The sequence below is a fragment of the Xiphias gladius genome, chromosome 13 (genome assembly GCF_016859285.1).
Source record: "Xiphias gladius isolate SHS-SW01 ecotype Sanya breed wild chromosome 13, ASM1685928v1, whole genome shotgun sequence".
In the NCBI taxonomy this organism is placed as follows: domain Eukaryota; kingdom Metazoa; phylum Chordata; class Actinopteri; order Istiophoriformes; family Xiphiidae; genus Xiphias; species Xiphias gladius.
In genome coordinates, this window is record NC_053412.1 from 12,501 (window position 1) to 35,000 (window position 22,500).

Sequence of the window (22,500 nt, forward strand, 5' to 3'; positions counted from 1 at the left end):
AGGGGAGGAGGAGGAGGAGGAGGACGATGACGGAGGGGAGGAGGAGGAGGAGGAGGAGGAGGAGGAGAGGAGGAGGAGACGATGAAGGAGAGGAGAGAGGGAGGAGGAGGAGGCGATGAAGAAGGAGAGAGGAGGAGGCCGACCAGCGAGATTAGCTCAGGCTACAGGCAGAGAAGAGAGGGACAAAGGAGAGCAGGAGGAGGAGGAGGAGGATGAAGGAGAGAGGAGGGAGGAGGAGGAGGAGGAGGAGGAGGAGGAGGAGGACGATGAAGGAGAGAGGGAGGAGGAGGAGGAGGAGGACGAAGGAAGGAGAGGGAGGAGGCCGACCAGCGAGATTAGCTCAGGCTACAGGCAGAGAAGAAGAGAGGGACAAGGAGAGCAGGAGGAGGAGGAGGATGAAGGAGGAGGAGGAGGAGGAGAGGAGAGAGGGAGGAGGAGGAGGGAGGAGGAGGAGGAGGAGGAGGAGGACGATGAAGGAGGGGAGGAGGAGGAGGAGGAGGAGGAGGAGGAGGAGGACGATGAAGGAGAGAGGAGAGGAGGAGGGAGGAGGAGGATGAAGGAGAGGAGGAGGAGGCCGACCAGCGAGATTAGAGGCTACAGGCAGAGAAGAGGGACAAAGGAGAGCAGGAGGAGGAGGAGGAGGACGATGAAGGAGGAGGAGGAGGAGGAGGAGGGGGGGAGGAGGAGGAGGAGGAGGAGGAAGAGGACGATGAAGGAGAGGAGAGGAGGAGGAGGAGGACGATGAAGGAGAGGAGGAGGCCGACCAGCGAGATAGCTTCCAGGCTACAGGCAGAGAAGAGAGGGACAAAGGAGAGCAGGAGGAGGAGGAGGAGGATGAAGGAGGGGAGGAGGAGGAGGAGGAGGAGGAGGAGGAAGAGGAGGACGATGAAGGAGAGGAGGAGGAGGAGGAGGAGGAGGATGAAGGAGGGGAGGAGGAGGAGGAGGAGATTAGGCCCAGGCAGGCAGAGAAGAGAGGGACAAAGGAGAGCAGGAGGAGGAGGAGGAGGAGGATGAAGGAGGGGAGGAGGAGGAGGAGGACGATGAAGGAGAGGAGGGGGAGGAGGAGGAGGAAGAGGAGGACGGTGAAGGAGAGGAGGAGGAGGAGGAGGACGAGGAAGGAGGGGAGGAGGCCGACCAGCGAGATTAGCTCCAGGCCACAGGCAGAGAAGAGAGGGACAAAGGAGAGCAGGAGGAGGAGGACGATGAAGGAGGGGAGGAGGAGGAGGAGGAGGAGGAGGAAGAGGACGATGAAGGAGAGGAGAGGAGGAGGAGGAGGACGATGAAGGAGAGGAGGAGGCCGACCAGCGAGATTAGCTCCAGGCTACAGGCAGAGAAGAGAGGGACAAAGGAGAGCAGGAGGAGGAGGACAATGAAGGAGGGGAGGAGGAGGAGGAGGAGGAGGGAGGAGGAAGAGGACGATGAAGGAGAGGAGAGGAGGAGGAGGAGGAGAAGGAGAGGAGGAGGAGGAGAGGAGGAGGCGACCAGCGAGATTAGCTCCAGGCTACAGGCAGAGAAGAGAGGGACAAAGGAGAGCAGGAGGAGGAGGAGGAGGACGATGAAGGAGGGGAGGAGGAGGAGGAGGAGGAGGAGGAAGAGGACGATGAAGGAGAGGAGAGGAGGAGGAGGAGGACGATGAAGGAGAGGAGGAGGAGGAGGACGATGAAGGAGAGGAGGAGGCCGACCAGCGAGATTAGCTCCACAGGCAGAGAAGAGAGGGATGAAGGAGAGCAGGAGGAGGAGGAGGAGGACGATGAAGGAGAGGAGGAGGAGGAGGAGGAGGAGGAGGAGGAGGACGATGAAGGAGGGGAGGAGGAGGAGGAGGAGGAGGAGGACGATGAAGGAGAGGAGAGGAGGAGGAGGAAGATGAAGGAGAGGAGGAGGAGGAGGACGATGAAGGAGAGGAGGAGGAGGAGGAGGAGGAGGATAGTTCCAGGCTACAGGCAGAGAAGAAGAGAGGGACGAAGGAGAGCAGGAGGAGGAGGAGGAGGACGATGAAGGAGAGGAGGAGGAGGAGGAGGAGGAAGAGGAGGAGGAGGACGATGAAGGAGGGGAGGAGGAGGAGGAGGACGATGAAGGAGAGGAGGAGGCCGACAGCGGCTAGAGAAGAGAGGGATGAAGGAGAGGAGGAGGAGGAGGAGGACAGCAAGAGAAGAGAGGGACGAAGGAGAGCAGGAGGAGGAGGAGGAGGAGGACGATGAAGGAGGGGAGGAGGAGGAGGAGAAGGAGAGGAGGAGGCCGACAGCGGCTAGAGAAGAGAGGGATGAAGGAGAGGAAGAGGAGGAGGAGGACAGCGGCAAGAGAAGAGAGGGACGAAGGAGAGCAGGAGGAGGAGGAGGAGGAGGACGATGAAGGAGGGGAGGAGGAGGAGGAGGCCGACAGCGGCTAGAGAAGAGAGGGACGAAGGAGAGCAGGAGGAGGAGGAGGAGGAAGAGGAGGACGATGAAGGAGAGGAGGAGGAGGAGGAGGCCGACAGCGGCTAGAGAAGAGAGGGATGAAGGAGAGGAAGAGGAGGAGGAGGAGGAGGAGAGGAGGACGATGAAGGAGAGGAGGAGGAGGAAGAGGAAGGAGAGGAGGAGGCCGACAGCAGCTAGAGAAGAGAGGGATGAAGGAGAGGAAGAGGAGGAGGAGGACAGCGGCAAGAGAAGAGAGGGACGAAGGAGAGCAGGAGGAGGAGGAGGAGGAGGAGGAGGACGATGAAGGAGGGGAGGAGGAGGAGGAGGAGGAGGACGAGGAAGGAGAGGAGGAGGAGGAGGACGATGAAGGAGAGGAGGAGGAGGAGGAGGAGGAGGACGATGAAGGAGAGGAGGAGGAGGAGGAGGACGATGAAGGAGAGGAGGAGGAGGAGGAGGCCGACCAGCGAGATTAGCTCCAGGCTACAGGCAGAGAAGAGAGGGACGAAGGAGAGCAGGAGGAGGAGGAGGAGGACGATGAAGGAGGGGAGGAGGAGGAGGAGGAGGAGGAGGAGGAGGAGGACGATGAAGGAGAGGAGGAGGAGGAGGAGGAGGAGGAGGAGGAGGAAGAGGACGATGAAGGAGAGGAGAGGAGGAGGAGGAGGACGATGAAGGAGAGGAGGAGGAGGAGGAGGCCGACAGCGGCTAGAGAAGAGAGGGACGAAGGAGAGCAGGAGGAGGAGGAGGACGATGAAGGAGGGGAGGAGGAGGAGGAGGAGGAAGAGGAGGAGGAGGACGATGAAGGAGAGGAGGAGGAGGAGGAGGACGATGAAGGAGGGGAGGACGACGACAGCGGCTAGAGAAGAGAGGGATGAAGGAGAGGAAGAGGAGGAGGAAGAGGAGGAGGATGAAGGAGAGGAGGAGGAGGAGGATGAAGGAGAGGAGGAGGAGGAGGACGACAGCGGCAAGAGAAGAGAGGGATGAGGAGGAGGAGGACAGCGGCAAGAGAAGAGAGGGACGAAGGAGACAGGAGGAGGAGGAGGACGATGAAGGAGAGGGAGGAGGAGGAGGAGGAGGAAGAGGAGGACGATGAAGGAGAGGAGGAGGAGGAGGAACAATGAAGGAGAGGAGGAGGCCGACAGCTGCTAGAGAAGAGAGGGATGAAGGAGAGGAGGAGGGGGAAGAGGAAGGAGAGGAGGAGGCCGACAGCAGCTAGAGAAGAGAGGGATGAAGGAGAGGAAGAGGAGGAGGAAGAGGAGGAGGATGAAGGAGAGGAGGAGGAGGAGGATGAAGGAGAGGAGGAGGAGGAGGACGACAGCGGCAAGAGAAGAGAGGGATGAGGAGGAGGAGGACAGCGGCAAGAGAAGAGAGGGACGAAGGAGACAGGAGGAGGAGGAGGACGATGAAGGAGAGGAGGAGGAGGAGGAGGAGGAAGAGGAGGACGATGAAGGAGAGGAGGAGGAGGAGGAACAATGAAGGAGAGGAGGAGGCCGACAGCTGCTAGAGAAGAGAGGGATGAAGGAGAGGAGGAGGAGGAGGAGGAGGAGGACGACAGCGGCGAGAGAAGAGAGGGATGAAGGAGAGGAGGAGGGGGAGGAGGGAAGGAGAGGAGGAGGCCGACAGCAGCTAGAGAAGAGAGGGATGAAGGAGAGGAAGAGGAGGAGGAAGAGGAGGAGGATGAAGGAGAGGAGGAGGAGGAGGATGAAGGAGAGGAGGAGGAGGAGGACGACAGCGGCAAGAGAAGAGAGGGATGAGGAGGAGGAGGACAGCGGCAAGAGAAGAGAGGGACGAAGGAGAGCAGGAGGAGGAGGAGGACGATGAAGGAGAGGAGGAGGAGGAGGAGGAGGAGGAGGAGGAGGATGAAGGAGAGGAGGAGGAGGAGGACGACAGCGGCAAGAGAAGAGAGGGATGAGGAGGAGGAGGACAGCGGCAAGAGAAGAGAGGGACGAAGGAGAGCAGGAGGAGGAGGAGGACGATGAAGGAGAGGAGGAGGAGGAGGAGGAGGAAGAGGAGGACGATGAAGGAGAGGAGGAGGCCGACAGCTGCTAGAGAAGAGAGGGATGAAGGAGAGGAGGAGGAGGAGGAGGAGGACGACAGCGGCTAGAGAAGAGAGGGATGAAGGAGAGGAGAGGAGGAGGAGGAGGACGACAGCGGCAAGAGAAGAGAGGGATGAGGAGGAGGAGGACAGCGGCAAGAGAAGAGAGGGACGAAGGAGAGCAGGAGGAGGAGGAGGAGGACGATGAAGGAGAGGAGGAGGAGGAGGAGGAGGAGGAAGAGGAGGACGATGAAGGAGAGGAGGAGGAGGAGGACGATGAAGGAGAGGAGGAGGCCGACAGCGGCTAGAGAAGAGAGGGATGAAGGAGAGGAGGAGGAGGAGGAGGAGGACGACAGCGGCTAGAGAAGAGAGGGATGAAGGAGAGGAGGAGGGGGAAGAGGAAGGAGAGGAGGAGGCCGACAGCAGCTAGAGAAGAGAGGGATGAAGGAGAGGAAGAGGAGGAGGAAGAGGAGGAGGATGAAGGAGAGGAGGAGGAGGAGGATGAAGGAGAGGAGGAGGAGGAGGACGACAGCGGCAAGAGAAGAGAGGGATGAGGAGGAGGAGGACAGCGGCTAGAGAAGAGAGGGACGAAGGAGAGCAGGAGGAGGAGGAGGACGATGAAGGAGAGGAGGAGGAGGAGGAGGAGGAAGAGGAGGACGATGAAGGAGAGGAGGAGGCCGACAGCGGCTAGAGAAGAGAGGGATGAAGGAGAGGAGGAGGAGGAGGAGGACGACAGCGGCTAGAGAAGAGAGGGATGAAGGAGAGGAGGAGGAGGAGGAGGAGGACGACAGCGGCTAGAGAAGAGAGGGATGAAGGAGAGGAGGAGGAGTTCCAACTTTGAACACCAACTGACGCAGACGGAAGCAGACTCTAACCGGACACTCCCAAATTGTATTTTCATCGTGTGGACAACTGTAATGTGTGTTTTAGAGGCGTGTGACCAAACCCCGAACAAGAAAACGACACATTACTGGTAAAGAACAGCTCCACCTTAAGAAAGGGAAATGAGGAGGCGAAGGCCGCTGAGAAATATAATGAAACCTCCACCCTCTCTTTCTCTGCTCTAGCGTAATGATTGCGCCTTGAAAAAAGACCTCTTTGTGTGTGTGCGCCGTGACGACGACGGCTTCATCTGCAAACCGAGCTCGTTAGCTTCACCGCTGCACCTCGGCGAGAGAGAGAGGCGGGGTGACACTTGTGAGCTCTGAGAAAAGCTGTCACAACGCGCATGAAATATTCAGCCTGTGCGGTTTCAACAAACGCCCGCACACACGCAGTTTTCAAACGGCGCCTGAATTTCAAAAAAGGACGTCCGTGCTGTCACTTCAGTGTGACGGGATTGTGTCCACCTGACGATGCCTGGCGTGACGACTGTTTTTCGGTCCATCGTTTGTCCGCGGGGCGGTGCCAGAGGAAAGGCCACGGGGTTATTTAAATCCAAAGGGTTCATCCTCTGCGGAGCAGGAATGAGAAGAGGAGATTTCACATCGACGTTTCCAGGGGTTGGTGAGGTAAGTGTGGGACAGACCGGCTGACGTCACAGTCCTTAGGTCCTGCTTTCTGCACAGGCAATGTCAAAGGCACAGGTGTCAATCAAAAAATCATAAAAACATGACTTTTCTTTAGCGTAAAAAGAGGATCTGTTCAGAATCCAATCTGCTTTTACCGAAAGGTGAAAGGTCAAATCGAGTTTGTCCTCAAGATGACATGAATTTTTTCTTCTAGGTGAATAAAGGTTCTACTCAATGTAAAATTAAAATTTTACTTGTAATCAATATTTATTTCTCCTCAAGGTGAAACAAGGTTTTTCATCTGTATGGAAATTAGTTTCCTCTCAGGACCTGATGAAGCTTCTCTTAAACGAGGGTTAAACGAGGTTTCTCATCAACATGAGACGAGGATTCTTCTCAGGATATAAAAGGGTTTTCTTCAGAGATTTTAAATTAAATGAGGTTTCAGAAAAATAAGGTTTCAGTTTTTCCACTGGTTTTTTTTTTTTTTTTCTCACGGTGAAATGGGTTTTTTTCCTCAAGGTGATAATTTACTTTTCCTCAGCCTGGAACAAGGTTTCTGTTCAGAGTAAAATAAAGTTCTTTAAGATGCAAATGAAGTTTCTGCCCCCGACTGAAGGAATTTAGTTTGCTTGTAAAACTTGTCACAGATGTTTCCTCAGAAAAATGTATGTTTTCTTCCATAAGAGTAGTTCTGCTGAGAATTATATATCATATATATGGTTTAATAAGAGTGAAATGAGTTTTCTCCTGAGAATAAGTGAGACTTCTCCTCTGGGAAAAATTAAGTCTCTCTTCAGTATTAAATTAAAACTTTCCTTTGCATGAAGCTTTTCTCCACAAAATCAAATTTGGGGAGAAGAGTTGTGCGATTTTAAGGTAAAATGAGGTTCTTGCCTGGCATGAAATTCAATTTCAAATTTGTTTTGTCCTCAGGTTGAAATCAGAATTAATTTTGGGTGGGTCAGCCTCAGAGAGGATTAACTTTCATTATAAAATAAAATGAGACACATCCCGTGGGTGAAAAATTGTTTCTTGTTTGGCGGAAATCAGATTCGTCTTTATGTCAAAATGAGATTTTATTTTTGGAAAGTTGCAGTCACACTTCATTTTCAGAGCAGGTAATCTACCCAACACGCTCCTAAAGACGACTCAAAGGTAGAGTCGGTGATTCTAATCCAACACACTTGTCAGATTCAGCGAGTAATCTCCTCACGGTCCGCTAGCCGTCCGTTCTGTGTGTTCTGCGTGTCTTCCTACACAGCCCTGGTTCTGCAAATGGGAAACAAAGAGTCTCGGACCGAGTCACACACACACTATAACAGCCCGTCAGCGACAGGGGGCGTCGGTGCTCGTGTACGGGACAAGAGCAAGAAGAAGAAGAGGGGAGATGGGGGAACGGGGGCAGTTGGAGCGAGAGCTGGTGAACCTGGCGCATGCTAACGTGCTGAGATCCACGACACGGTGACACGTTGAGGAAGGAGAGTTGCTGAGAAACAGCCAGAGAGGAGAAGGTAGAGGAAGTTCTATGATCAGGTCTTCCAATGGTGTCACACTGGGTGTCCGGTAACGGTAAATTGCTGGTCCACAGACATGTGGTGTCAGCTATAGTAGCCGGAGCTGTCTTCAGCTGCTGCGCTGGTTCTGGGAAACCGTCTCGTCCTCTCTGCATGTTTAACTTCACTGCAGCAACCGTAGGAACAGGTTGCTAACCCACAACCAAGCTAACGTCAGTTACTGTACTTAATATCTTCTTGTTTGCTCTGTATCATTGTGTTTGTCCGTACAACGTCTGAAGGGTTTTATAGCCACGAAGCCCTAAAAACATAAATTGCTATGCTATGCCAGGTAACATTTACTTCCTTGTTAGCTTAGCTACAAACCTACAGTCCTCTCTTCTGTCACTGTAGTTTTGTTGATGACATTTTATATTCTAATGTTTGTTTTGCTTCAGCTATTAGAAAGAGGATCCACTTCCACGCCGTGTGAGACGCTCTGGATTCCGCCATATTTGTCTTCGGGTCAGCTAGCCCAGGTGTTAGTGTCGTTGCCTTGCCAATGCACATCTGTGAATTTGTTTTGCTGTTGAGTTCAAATATCAACAGTCTTTGTCCAGAATCGTTTACTCCTTCTTTAAGCTTTTCGGAACAGTCCGATAAAGACAATAAAAGCTGGGCAGGATGTTGACAGGTCCAGGAAACTATATGTTAATTAATGTCCAGGGAATTATAACAAAGTAGGAACAGGAGAACAGAAAGGAAACAGAAAACACAACAGGCAAAATATTCAATATTCTGCCGCTGTAATTCTGCACAAATGCGTTTTAGACTGTGTGTGTGAATGTGTGTGTGTTTAAATGACAGTGTGAGGCAGACTTTGCTTTTAGGACCAAAACAATCAAACCAGAGGGAAGACAGTGTGAGAGCGAGCGGTGAGCCGAGGGCTAATTCAATTAAAGAAAAGAGTGAGAGAGAGGATGTGAACTGAGTCTCTCTCTCTCTAATCTTTTTCATCTGGAAGCGAGGGATTAGAGTTCAAGGAAGAGCAGAGGAGGAGGAGCGCGTGTGTGTGTGTGTGTGTGCCTGTGTGTGTTAATGATATCCGCTCGGAAAAACAGCGAGCGAGGCTGAACAATAAAGGAGAGAACGAGCTCAGCGGAGGACGAGGAGGAGGAGGGATGAAGACGCTCGGCTTCATTTCCATGTAAATTTTTCAGGTTCAAAGTGTCAAACTGGAATCTGCAAGTAGATGCGACTTCAGCCCGACTTCATAAAGCTTGGGTTAAAAATAAAAAAAGACAAAACACAAGCAAATAGTTCACAAATTTTGATGCAAAACTGCTGGAGAATCTAGATTTGAGAGTTTAGACGTAGAAGGATTGTAACTGTTTCGGACCCCCGCTGGGGAAGAGTCGTTCGATTTCCTTTTATTTTAAAGCAAAAAACACGTATAATGCTGTTAGAGTGGAAAAACCATGCAGTGTGAGCAACTGGAAATTAAATAAAGTGTAAAAATGTATAAAAAGAGCATTAAAAAGGATGCGCACAAGCTCTGGACACACGATTCCTGTTCACAACAACCAGTGAGTAAGCCAACATTTTATAATAACCCTCTATATTTACCAGTATATAAAGATGTAATAAATGATTTACAATAGACTATAATGTAGTTTATAAATCAGATCTTAGAAAATCTTTAAGTGTGTATTAATGTTCAGTATTTGTTCTACATATTTTCTATTATTCCAGCTGTGTTTTACCACGTTGTCGTTCATCATCTGTTTATCCAGCAGCCTCCACTGACGAGTGTCCTCAGGAGTTATTATACTACTGCATGTTTATATGCCGCTAATAAATGCCAAATAAAAGGGTTGAAATAAAGTGTTGTGCTTTATTCTGTTGGAAAATGAATAAAACTGAAACTGCAGGAGCCTCACGACCTGCCTTCTTCACCTGTCTAGACACCTGTGTGCTTTTGTGTCTCAAGCACTCAGATCCCAGGCGCGCTGCAGCAGCGCCCATGCTTTTTGTTCACGATGAGCCGGCGCACCTCCGGAGGGACGGGCCGGGCGGAGAGTGTGTTCTGCGGAGAGGGAGGTCGACGGCCGGGTGAGCGAGACGGGTCAGATGGAGAAACCTGTGTGTGTGTGTGTGTGTGTTTGTAAGTGTGTGTGTGGAGAGAGACATTTAATGCAATTAGCATGCACTGGAGGATAACAGTGAAGCAACTGAACACACACACACACAAAAACAGACGCCTGCTCTCTTCTTACATCTATCAGTGTCAGATGTTTTCACTTAAACACAAACACACACACACACACACACACACACACACACACACACACACACACACACACACACACACACACACTCATTCACACACACATTCACACACACATTCCCTAGCCCCTAACCGTAAACTAAACCCGATTCTGACCTAGACCCTAAAACCAGGTCTGAACCCTCAAACGGCCCTCTAAAGAAAGTACCGGACATAAAGGCCTCACTTTCCCAAAATGTCCTCACTCCAAGCTGTTAAACTTGAACTGGTCCTCACAAAGATAGAAGTACATGTACACACCCATCCTCATCCTTAGTTTTCCAGGCTCAGTTGAAAATAGCGCTGTCACCACCTCTGCTCCCACGACTTTTTTCTGTGCGTTTTTGTGTGTGCAAGTGTGTGTGTGTGTGTGTGTGAGTGTGTGTGCGTGTGTCTGTGTGTGTGCGTGTGTGTGTGTGTGTGTGTGTGTGTGTGTAAAGCCTGAGGCTGCTGACTGAAAGCTCAGGAGGAGAAGAGGGGAGGAGGGGGGAGGATTCGTCTTAAAGACAGAGTGAGGGAGAAACAAATTAGGATCCTCTCTTTCTCGCTCTCTTCACTGTCTGCATTCCTCGTTCGCCCCTCTCCCACTTCTTTTCTCAGTTTTTTTCCCTCTCTATTTATTTTCCTCGAGCATGTTGCTGCATGTTGTTGCTGTTCGGGGTCAGACTTTGACTCTAATGTATAATAAAGCACAGTTTCTGACGGGATTAGTAACTTTTTCTTTTCTCCTGTGTGGAGTTCCACAGGGCTCCTATTCAGGTCCTCTGTTATTTACATATATTCTCACTGAGCTCATTCTGTACAAAACACATCACCTGTCATTGCTGAGGTGTCAGTATTCTTCTTGTCAGATGGTCGAACTGCATCTCAGTCCCCCACCCACCATCCCTCTAAGCCACACCTCCCAGATGTTGGATTTGGGGGAGCTTTTTAAACTTTCCAGAACTGACACTCAAGCAAGCAAAATCACTGACGCAGTGATGGCCAGGTGCAGAGGTGAGAAATTAGGCAGAGATTGACCTCCCTAGTACTGTCACTAATACTACTGGTACTACTACTGCTGTTATAACAGCTAAACCAACCAAGAGAGCTACCCTTTTCTGCAGAGAGAATGCTTTCAGTAGTTAATGTGGATATCAGGGTTAATGTGTATTTATGACAAATTTACAAAACACTGCCCGTTTGCAAAGGAAATTAATAATAATCCAAAACGGTAACGTGAATCCATGTTACATTCAGAACTCCCTTTATATTTTTTTATGAATTTAACCATCGAATTAATAGTAGTTTTATCTTGTTAGCTTTTATCTTGTGTTACACCATATTAAAGTGAGCATATTTCCACATTGGTGCAAATTTTAAAATATTTTTATTTTATATTTGTCTAAATTGAGGGTAAAATTAATTTAATTTTTCTGTATTTTCTAAATAAGGATATAATAACTTAATAATCAAGGGCAGGAAGGGACGTATGAAAACCTGCATCGCTGAGCTGCTGACGCCAAGGCAACAGTCTCCGCCGCTTAGCAGCCAGACAGCGTGTGCGTGTTAATGTGTTTGTGCGTCAGTGAGTGTGTGCAATGTGTGTGCGTCTGTCAAACGAAGCCACTCGCCGCCACACATCAGCAAACAGGATGCGAGCTTTGCCCTGGAGGTGTGTGTTTGTGTTTTAGTTTGTGTGTGTGTGTTTTCTAGCGCAGCAGACTCAAACAAGGAGGAGGAGGGTCGAGCGAAAAAGAGAGTGAGCGTGAGAAGCAGACAGTGTGTGTGTGTGTGTGTGTGTGCGCGCGAGCGCGTGTGCGTGTGTGCACGCGCCCTCGCTGCCCTGAGGAAATCTCTGGTACAGCAGCTGTCAAAACGGCACAAGCCACCGACACACACACACACACACACACACACACGCAATGACACACACCAACACACACACACCGAAACACACAACGACATACACTGACACACACACACACACACACACACACACACACACACACACACACACACACACACACACACACACACAACCGCACACAAAGTACATGTGGAGAATATTATTCTTCCTCCATAACCTTCAATCACTCCATCCATCCCTCCTTCCCTCGTTCACTCCCTCGCTCTCTCCTTCACTTTAATCTGCAGTGAATTGAATTACACACACACACACACACACACACACACACAGACAGACACAGTAAAAACACACAGACACACACACACCGTCCCTGCTGAGTTTTCCCAGCGAGCTCCAATCAGGACGATAATTACGACGATTAACAGAGAGGGAAGAAAGAAACGAGGGAGGAAAAACGATGAAAATTCAAGAAAAAACACAAGGACTGACTGTGGTTTTAACCATTTCTTGTTGCACAATATTTCATGATACAAAATAAACATGACAGTATTTTACTCTGAGCTGAAAAAATTGCGTTGCTTAAGACTGTTGGGTCCCAGTGTGTAGTTGTAGAGGTGAACTGTAGTTGTGTTAGTCGCTGTGTTTTAACAATGAAATGAAAAGACATAAAGTTATTCCACGTATAAATTAGGGCTGAGTATGAAACCTCATTTATTTTTTAGGGGCTGACCAAAATACGTGCGTAACACCAGGCATGGCTGTAGTTCTCGAGTCTGGTCTTGGTCTCGAGTTCAATCGCGACTCATGGACGTTTTCTCTGTCCAGTTCTTTTGTTGGGATTTGTCTCATTCACATGTCTCTTGGTTGTTCTGAACCAGTCTTGTCTCTTTCAATGGTGTTTTAAATTTGACTCGTCGCCTCGCATGGGCATTTTGTCTCGGTCTCGTGAGGGTTCTGAATCAGTCTTGTCTTGACTTGTCTCGATGTCATTGGTGTTTTGAATTGGACTTGTTGCTGTCTTGTGGGTGCCGTTACTCTGTATTGTCTTGGTGTTGTGGGTTTTTGGACTCTGACTCGTCTCTGTCTCACAGGTGTTTTGATTTACTTGTCTTGGTCCTGTAGGGGTTTTAACTCGGCCTTGTTGTTGCTTTAACTCGGGGGGCGTTCTGACTTGGACTTGTCTTGGTCTTGCGGGTGTTTAGACTCAGAGTGTTTGACGTCGTTATCTTTTATTGGCCAACTTTCAAGCAAAGGATTCTCTGAGCTCCAACAGTGATGATGATATTTTTGCTTTTCGTGCATCTTTGCAAAAGAAAAAGACAGTTTTGTTTTCAAATAATCTTGCAGAGGTGACGAGAGGATCTTGCTGTCATTCAGGATCAGACCTGGACCCTTAACTATAAGACAACAGTTTCTGTCTGCGATTTTTCTCTCTCCTTTGGAGTACCACAGGGCTCTGTTGTAGGTCCTATTTCTTTATTGCCAGTTTTATTGCTTTATGGCAACACTGTGTGTGTGTGTGTGTGTGTGTGTGTGTGTGTGTGTGTGTGTGTGTGTGTGTATATATATATATATATATATATATATATATATATATTTCTTTTTTTTTTAATACTGCAATTGCTTTTCCTTCCAATCCAGGCGATATTGGCAAGGCGACGAGAGAATGGTGGGTTTGTGCTACATGTCGGACAGTAAGCTTTTAGTTTTTACTTATAAAGTTTGAATTGAGCTACTGGAGACTGTTTATATTTAATCTACTGCACTGTTTAAATATAAGCTGTTTGACTGTTAATATTTTTACCTTTTTGTGTATAACAGTTTATAATCACAAACACCACAGAGAACTCCCAGCTGTGTCCTCATATTATCCCCCAGCACACAAGAAAATAAGCACTCCCGACCCAACAATTCCCGAGAGGTTGTGTCTTCAGCCTTCACACATCTCCATACCAGAGGAAGAAAACAAGCCGCCGCCCCACACACACACACAAACACACCTTTTCCCCCAGGTGTCTGTGTGGGTGTTTGAGTCAAGCTGAGTCACATCATTTGCATGTGTTTCCGTGTCTGCCTCAAACTAAACAAGAAAACAAGCGCTTTTATACTCAATTTCTCCACATATGGGTGCATTTGAGGTGTGTTGTCCCTGCCTGTCTAAATCTGAGGCCGCCGCCTGACTCTTAATTTTATAAGCCCTTAAAAAGTGAAATGAAAAAGTATAGATATTAATTATCGATTAACAGCTATAAGTATTGATATGAATTAACTAAATCTGCTATTACACTGAGGAAGTATGCTGACCTAACTAAGCCGGACAAGTGAATAAATTTTCATTATACGACGACGACCTCGTCCTCTTTCTGTCAGATCCTCACAACTCCATTCATAACTTAGAAATAGTTCACATTTTGGAACGATATCGGGGTATCAAATAAATGTATAACTATCTTATAGAAAGCTTTTATTTCCTATTAACGACAAGGCGTGCCAAACACATTTTGAATGTTTGCTGTCCATAGTTAACAGGGATAAATTTACATATTTACGTGCGTTTGTGGCCAAAAGATTTTCTCGCATCTCGCATCTCCCCATGTTCCCAGTCTTCCTCCTCAAGCTTAGCTATCAAATAAAGGCAAAAACGCTTAAATAACAAAATCCAGCATTCCACAAACCAAACCAAACCTAGCAACCAGATACTATATGAACCAGAGCTGGCCCTCTTTCGGTCCTCCGGTGCCAGCTCATAGCCGAGCGTGCCAAAACTCAGCCAGAAGACCGAGATTTAATGTTTCTGACTCTGTTCTCAATGGGAACACGGAGAGGGAGTCTTGGACCGATGCGACAGCAGGGCTTGAAACTGTTTTCAAACACACACTGAAACAACCAGTGCCAGCATAAGCTCCTGAGGTTTAAATCAGGAGCTTTAAAACTGATTTCTAAGTTTTCTTCTAAACTTTCCCAATCCCACAATAACAGTGCAGTGTTTGGTTGTTGTGTATAGTGTTTGTACACGTCAGTCAAAGCGCTTGCCATCATAGAGAAAGGCTGGACACAGTGTTGACAATGCGTCCTGGGTATCGTAGTGAGACAGTATTGAGTGTAGTTATTACGAATAAGTCGGTTCCTCCAAATGAATTCACTAACTCATTTTTTTGGCGGATAACTCAGAACTTCAGCACAGAAAACCAGAACTGTCTACATGGCCGGATAGTAGAGAGCAGATAGACACTGATAAAGTGGATACTAGAGGTAAGTTGGTTTTTTTTGTAATTTTGGTGAACTGACCCTTTAAGGATTTTCCACAGCAATGATGTGAAACCTTCCTTTTCACTTACAACATACATGAAAAACAAGCGCTCTTCCCTCACCTTCCCGTCCTTCTTCTCATCGTTGTCGCTGCCTCCTTCGTATCTATCCTCCTCCCTCGCCGCCTCTCCTCCCGTGTGCTTCGTCTTGCAGGGACGCTTGCCCTTCGGCTTGTTGATGTCGTAGTCATGGCAGCGAAAGGGATGGGGGTCAGGTGAGGAAGAGGAGGAGGAGGGAGGGAGAGGGGGTAAGGATGGGAGGACAGTGGAGACCCTGCGGTTCTCCCTCAGCTTCTGATGCTTGTCCTGGAGGCGGGAGGAGGTGAGGGAGGAGAATGAAGCGGGCGCTGGTTGCCGGGGGGCGGGGTTGCACAGTTGCCGGGGGAAATGGGCAGGAGAGGAGGGCGGGGCCACGGGGAAAACTGAAAGAAAATGCAGAAAGGCAGAGGGAAAGAAGAAGTCAGTACCAATTTTTTTCAGGCCAAATTATTATTTTTGGTAGGAACACCACTGTGCTGGTAGAAATGAAAAGTCAGGGGCTAAAAACATGCCACTGGCAAGGTAGAGACACTGTCACTGTGAACAGAAACGTCATTGCTGCAAGTAAAATGATGTTACCAGGCCGGGTAAAAATATCACTGGATATTAACGTGTCGGAAGTGATGGAAACGCTGACTCCGAAAGAGAGAGGCAGATAAACATCAAATATGCTGCTGTTCAGCAGGTATAATGTTCAACATGTTAACCATCTGAGTTGAGCACCTTATCATGCTAACTATTGCTGCTAACTGGAACTACAAACAAAGTGCAGCTGTGGATGATGGGAATGTCACTAGTTCTGCAGGTCATAAACCAAAGTATTAGACAAATTAAAATGTCGACCTGACGATGACGCTACAGGAAAAGTCAGAGGATCATCAACGTTATGGCAGTTCATCCTGCGGGGAACATGAACTTCTGAATCACATTTCATGGCAATCCATCCGAGAACCTATTTTTTAGCCAGAACGGCTAAAAACATACTGATATATATATTAATGGATGTTTTTGCTGCTATTGCTCTTTTTTTTCTTACATCGACATCAGGCATAATCATGTTCTCTGGAACCACAGTTCCCATAATGCTTTGGAGGATGCAAGTAGGAAATATAAAGGAGTCAGTGAGTTAGCTGTGGGCTACAACTTGAGCCTTGTATTTTTTTGTTACCCTCTGTCTGTTTCCATTCAGTCAAACTGTCCCATTAAAAGCTGCAGTGCAGCCGTGGACGTACAGACAACTGTCACCGGATCACTGCGATACCGAAGGAAACTTAAAAACGGGAAGATTCTGAATGAAGTTCTGCAGCCTCTTTTTCTTCTGCTTTCTAAGTAGTTTTATAGACATTTATCCAAAACGGAGATTTGAGGTATTTTCGGTCCCCTGAATTAGAAAATACATGTTTAATATCTGCGTTCAGATTTGACTGAATTATGACTCTGGGACGGAATGTGACTTTTGACTGAAATTGCCAAGGGTCAAAGAAGTGTGGACTATAATGCTTAACATTTTGTTCTGTTGATTTGTGCCAGCAAATTCTCAACCTGAGGATACGAATCGCTAATTTGTGCACAGAAATTAGAAAAATTTTACCTGCATGAAAGTGCACCTGAACTAATGATCTTAAAGTTTTCGTGCATCTTTCATTCCTCCTTCCCTCTTTCACTCCTCATCCTTCTCTTTTTTTTCTCCTCGCCAATAAGCCGCTGTCTGTCCTTCAGCAGCGGACAAGTTAGATAATAAGAGAGAGAGAGAGAGAGAGAGAGAGAGAGAGAGAGAGAGGAACAAAGAAACACAGAGCCTCCTCGCTTGAGTGGAGCAGCAAGTGAGCGGCGTGCAAGCGGGCGAACGAGGTAGCAGATAGTGGGGGAGGGGAAGGGAGAGAGAGTTTTCTGTTTTCCATTGCAGACGCCTGCAGGAAACACACACAGAAAAACACACACATGCTGCGTTTCACGCACACACACACACACACACACACACACACACACACACACACACAGAGCCAGAGGTTGTTTCTGAGAGCCAGTGGGGAGCCACACTGCTTCCATCTGCTGAATTATTTATCAGCCTGGACACACACACACACACACACACAGACACACACACACGCACGCACACGCACACGCACACGCACACACACACACACACACACACACACACACACACACACACACACACACACACACACACACACACACACACACACACAAATGTTTTGAACACCTACACACTCTGTCTATGAACAGGATTAACCGAGCACATAATGAAGGTGTGTGTGTGTGTGTGTGTGCAGCTACTTGACAGGAATTTATTATTTACTGGATGCAGTTTTGCGCGCACACACACACACACACACACACACACACACACACACACACACACACACACACACACACACACACACAGACAGGTTTTGTTAAGCGTGTGTGTCCCTCTGGGTGTGTCGCAATAAAACAGCTTCCCATTTCACCTCTAATCGTCAAACTTCAGGGTTTATTGTTTTTTCAAGCATGACATCATCATTAGCTGGTATACACAGCCATGCCCCCTGTCAATCAAATGGTGCGTTCAAGTCAGACTGCGTTTATCGTGTTTGTGGATGCATTAATAGCGCTGCCGCTCACAGTACTGCAGCACAAAAAAATGCTCCCGCAGCCCAAAAATCACTTTCCGCACATCTGTAAAACAGTTGACAGGACACTTCTAACTGCAAACAGGGTTAACTAGTACTTTTTGTTTTATGAGTTTTTAATCCAGGAAGGTTTTACGTTGTATTAGGACATGGTGTGCAGTTGTAAAGTCTATGGGCCAAGCAGGAGACACACTAATGAGCATGTGCAGTGGGCCGCACAGCCCAGAATTAAACCCGGAAGCTAGAAAACTTTTTGGCTATTACACTGGGCAAGTGAATTTAATTTAGGTGCTTGGGCGCTAACTCCAACGCTTTCAACACCAGAGTAAAGAGCAAGACATCAGAAAACAAAAACATTATACAGTGAATGTGTGTTGTGTTTGCAAATTCTTAGGAGAGAATTTTACTGGCTTATTTGGTATAATTTTTTGGCTTCTGTTTTCTCTTTAGTCTGGTGTTTAAACTCATAATCAAACATTCTGAAATGGAAAGGTTGTACTCAGGTTTTTTAAGTGCAAACAAGCACAACGGCGCTTTTTTTCAGCGGATTGGTTTAAAAAATGGCAAGGAGGAACTGTAGAAGCAGTGAAAAGAAACAAAGTCTGGTTAAATTGGCTGTCACTGCAGTTTGTGAGAATCAGCACACCTCCAACACATCATCAAGGCAACGAATCCTTCAGCCATGAATGGCGGCGTGACACAAGTGTCCTAACCCAATTCGGTCTGAGTCCTATCTCACAGGGAAGTCAGAGCGTCAGTCTCTTTCCACTAGAGTATCGCAAGGATCTGTGCTTGGCTTCCTCCTCTTCTGAATGTACACCATCTCTCCTGGGCCGATTATCCACTCATAACCTTTTTCTTACCACCGATACGCTGATGATACCCTCCTCTATCTTTCCTTCCCGACAGACGACCCGACAGTCTCAGCGCAGATCTTAGCCTACCTTAATGACATCTCAAAAGCCAAATGATTATGTGTAAACGCAAAAGCAGATTCACTGATTAGCTTTTCTGCTGGGAACAAACCTGACCCGGACAAATCTGTTCCACCTGTTTTTATCTTGTTTATTGAATAGATTTGACCTTAGAGATGTAAACACATGGCGTGAAGATGGATCCATCTATCTATCTGTGCTAATAAATGAATTTCACAAAAGGAGTGTTCCCTTAGTTTTCCAAGTTGATAGTCTACATCCGCTCACTTACAAATACAAACGCAAAAGCCCAAAATAATAATATGTACAGTACATTGTTCCCTTAACATTTAGATGAAGTCAGGTTAACTCTAGAACTGATTTACTGTCAAACTTTCACAAGAACATGTGGAAAAATTCATATTCAAACTGTAATTACTTGTTTACAGTCCATAACAGACTATTTGAAGTAGCTTGCCTTGTGGTCCAGCAGAGGGCCTTTAAAATTCACTATCAGCTCGACCCATTTCATGCTCTATTTACTCACTCGGGGGGCTACACTATATAATTCAGCACCTCCAATGAATTCAAACGAATTACGTGTTTGTGCGAATTCGTTCAAACCGGACCTTGAAAAAGTATCAGTCCTATCGCACGTATATCAGCATATATGGCTGATAAATCAGTAAGAAAAAGGACAAACAGTATCACAGAGCTCTATTAAATTTGTGGATAATAAAATCTAAAAATAGTTTGGAAGTCAAATGCAGGAAGTACACCAAACCCACCACTTGTGTGACGTCAGGTTTGGACTTAATTGGATTTGTTTAGTCTGAGTTAAAGTGAATCGGACCCAAGTGACATCCTGAAGAGAACATGTGGAGACCACAGCTCGGAGCAGCGTTCAATAAACAGAGGAAGAAGAGGAGGAGGAGGAGGAGGAGGAGGCGGCTGCTAACACATTCCCTATGCATTACCGTGCGTGTGTGACAGCTCCATCTGGGAGATGTTAGACGGCTATTAGCACGCCACGGGGCCGCAACGGGTTCATACACACACACGTACACACAGGAACACACACAGTCAGAAAACACAGACACATCGCCGGTGTTATTCCACTCGTGTGCTCCGGCAATCACAGAGAGAGGAAAAAGAGAGGCGAGGGAGCGCTGAGAGGGGGTTGAGGAGGAAATGGAGAGGTGGGGAACCGATGACGGCGCAGAGAGACGGGGACAGAGATTTCATCGGCAGCAGAAACGCTTTCACCCTCTCGGCTTCTCTGCTCTGAACTCCCGGCGGATAATTTCACGCAGAATGAAAAGCTTTCCTAAAACAATTCGTTTTGGTAACAATGAAGAAGACAGAGTTGGATTTAAAAAAAAATAATAAAAATAAAATAATAAAAAATTCAGCTTTAACATTTGGGACATAAGTTGACAACAGCTGAAAGATTGTGACCAATTACTGTAAATATAATAAACATTCAAAAGTGAAGTAAGCTGCAACACGTAAGTAAACATGAGTCTGTAGCTATGCTAGAAGCTCTGTGAGGCTGTAGTTAATCACAGCAGTCACCAGTGTAATATGAAATATCTTTAAAGTGTGCAGAATACCATCCAGACGGCAGGTGGAGGATTTCTTATCGACTCTGGTTGGTGTAACAGGCTAAAAACAGCGGTCCGTAATGGGCGAGACACAGTATGGGTACTGCACTGCTGGCAGATTTTCTGGGATTGACTGTAAGTGATTTTCTCGTTAAAGATGGGAAAGTACAGCTGCGAAAATGCCATTTTTTGAGAGTTGCTGGTCTCAGTGCATTAAATTAATTTAGCAGATACTTTTATCCGAAGCGACTGACAATAAGTGCTTTCAACTCCCGTGGAAACATGACCTCGCTGTTGTCAATAATTTTAAATTTCTACTTAACTCAAGTTGAAATTTAATTTCTCAACAAGCAGCAACAGCAGCACAAATACAGACTGGGAGAGGGTTTGTTTCCTTTTTTGGGAACGCATCCAATTTAATTCATTCTCAAATTTGAGAAACGGCAAATTGTTTGACATCACAAACCCTCACAACTCTGTATGTATAAACCATTTTAAGATCCCTGTATCACTGCGACAACAAGAACTTATTTTGTGAACGGAGAGCATACAAAACAAAACAAAACAAAACAAACAAAAATAAATAATCAAAATTTGTTTTTTTTTACCTCTGGGGCCATCCCTCCTCACAAACGCGGGGTCACACCAGCCTCCATTCACCTCCGACCTCCCCCTGGCGGCCGGTACGTCCATTCTGAATCTCCTGTCGACCTCTGCTGACCTCTCACCGGATGACAGCCATTGGCCGAGCTCGCCGGGGAGGCGAGGCTTGTTGAGTCGCAGGCCGTTCAGCTCGATGCAAACCTTCAGCTTCTTCACGTCGTCTAGCGTTGAGTCTGTAATGGATGGAACAACCAACGACGGTCAGGAGAGTCAAAGATTAGAGGAAACAGGAAAGAACTAATAATCCCAAATGAATAATCAGAAAAAAAAATGTAGAGTTGTTTAAATCTTTTGGTTGAAATGTTCTGGAAAATAAGCAAATGAGGGATAAAAGAATGTCCAGTTAACTATTAAAAAAAATTGTAATGGGTTATTAGATGCCACAGGTACTGTATATACAGTTGTGTGTCATCTGCATCGCTGTAAAACCTCACACCACGTTCTTGTCCAAATGGACTCTAGAAGAGGTCTTCTGTCTGCAGAGGGTTCTGATGGGTCAGGTCTTGAATTGATTGAGACGATTGCGGATAGGGGATTAGTTCTTGTACTGAGCTTTACAGATACGTTCTAGAAAGCCTGGTCCCTGCAAAAGCCAATAACTGGTTGGGCAATACATTATTTGAAAAATACAAGCTGAGAAGCAAATGGAAGATTTAACGTTGAAAAGGGTAAAATCAGCTGTTTTATGCCAATCAAGGCAGGAAATATGGAAGATTTACATCAATTACAGATTAACATCAGCTGTACAGAAAACAGTTCTGGGGGTTTGTAGGAGACCTTCTACCTTGTCTACTTCTCAAACAATGTTGTCTTTTTTTATGATTCAGTTTTTTTAGCTACTAGTTTCCCATACTTCTTTCACTGCCATACACAGATGAAGACTTTCTGAATTCTTACCATTTGTTAACCTGGTTTTCTTGTTGGGGTTTCCCGTCCTGTCCTCCTCCCTCTCTGCCTCCCTCTCCTCCTCCCTCCCTCTCTTCAGCCGGCTGCTGATGATGCTGCTCTGGTGGAAAGGCTCCAGACTGAAGATACGCCTCCGGTTTATCGCCATGCTGGGATTCAAACCGCCCGTTGTGGAGGTCGACGTGGGGGCGTTTCCCTGAAACAGGCCTCTGGCTGTGGGCAGAAACCTTTGATGCTGTTGTTCTGGCTGTGAGACAAAACTCCTCTCCTCTTTCTTCCTCTCCTCCTGCCGACCTCCTTCTTCCCCGTCTTCATTCCTCTTCTCCTCCTCCGTGGAGTGGTCCTCCTTCGCTCTGTCGGAGTGGCGGCAAAATGGCAGGACAGGGAGTTGTCTGTGATGGCAGGAGAGCTGAGAACCTGCGCGGACAAAGACAAACACAAATAATGGCTTGATTGACGTTCAGGGTTCATCATGTCAATTCGTAAATTAAACCTTTTCCCTGATGACGTAGTTTAATGAAACTGCTCTTGTACAAGGCGATTTTCTCAAAATGAACACTTTCTGCTCCTTTCATTCACCTTGAACAAGAGTTTTTTGGGTGAATACTTCCACATAATGCGATCAACTGTGCAAACAAAGACATCAGAAAGATGTGAGTGGACCAAAGCAGCATATGCACCCCAAGAAGTGCAAAGTCAGACGAAGACTTGTGTAGAAGTTACAAGTTTCTACTTCAAAATGCTGATAGCAGGTGTTTCTAGTTGTTCTGACGGAGTAGATCTCTGCTCTGGTTGAGGTTGGGTGAAGTCACGCTGGGAATTACCT

At 47.3% G+C, this 22,500-nt stretch overlaps 1 protein-coding gene across 1 annotated transcript in view; it reads right to left on the reverse strand.

The window, feature by feature from the left end:
- LOC120798355 (BCL-6 corepressor-like) overlaps positions 1 to 22,500 on the reverse strand; it is a 58,632-nt gene that overhangs the window by 12,334 nt on the left and 23,798 nt on the right. Inside the window, exons 5-8 of the mRNA XM_040142604.1 lie at positions 21,837 to 22,091; positions 20,714 to 20,941; positions 15,189 to 15,337; positions 14,979 to 15,086 (exon numbers count right to left, since the gene is read on the reverse strand). Of these exons, the coding sequence (XP_039998538.1) occupies positions 14,979 to 15,086; positions 15,189 to 15,337; positions 20,714 to 20,941; positions 21,837 to 22,091 (740 nt within the window). The remainder of the gene's footprint in view (positions 1 to 14,978; positions 15,087 to 15,188; positions 15,338 to 20,713; positions 20,942 to 21,836; positions 22,092 to 22,500) is intronic.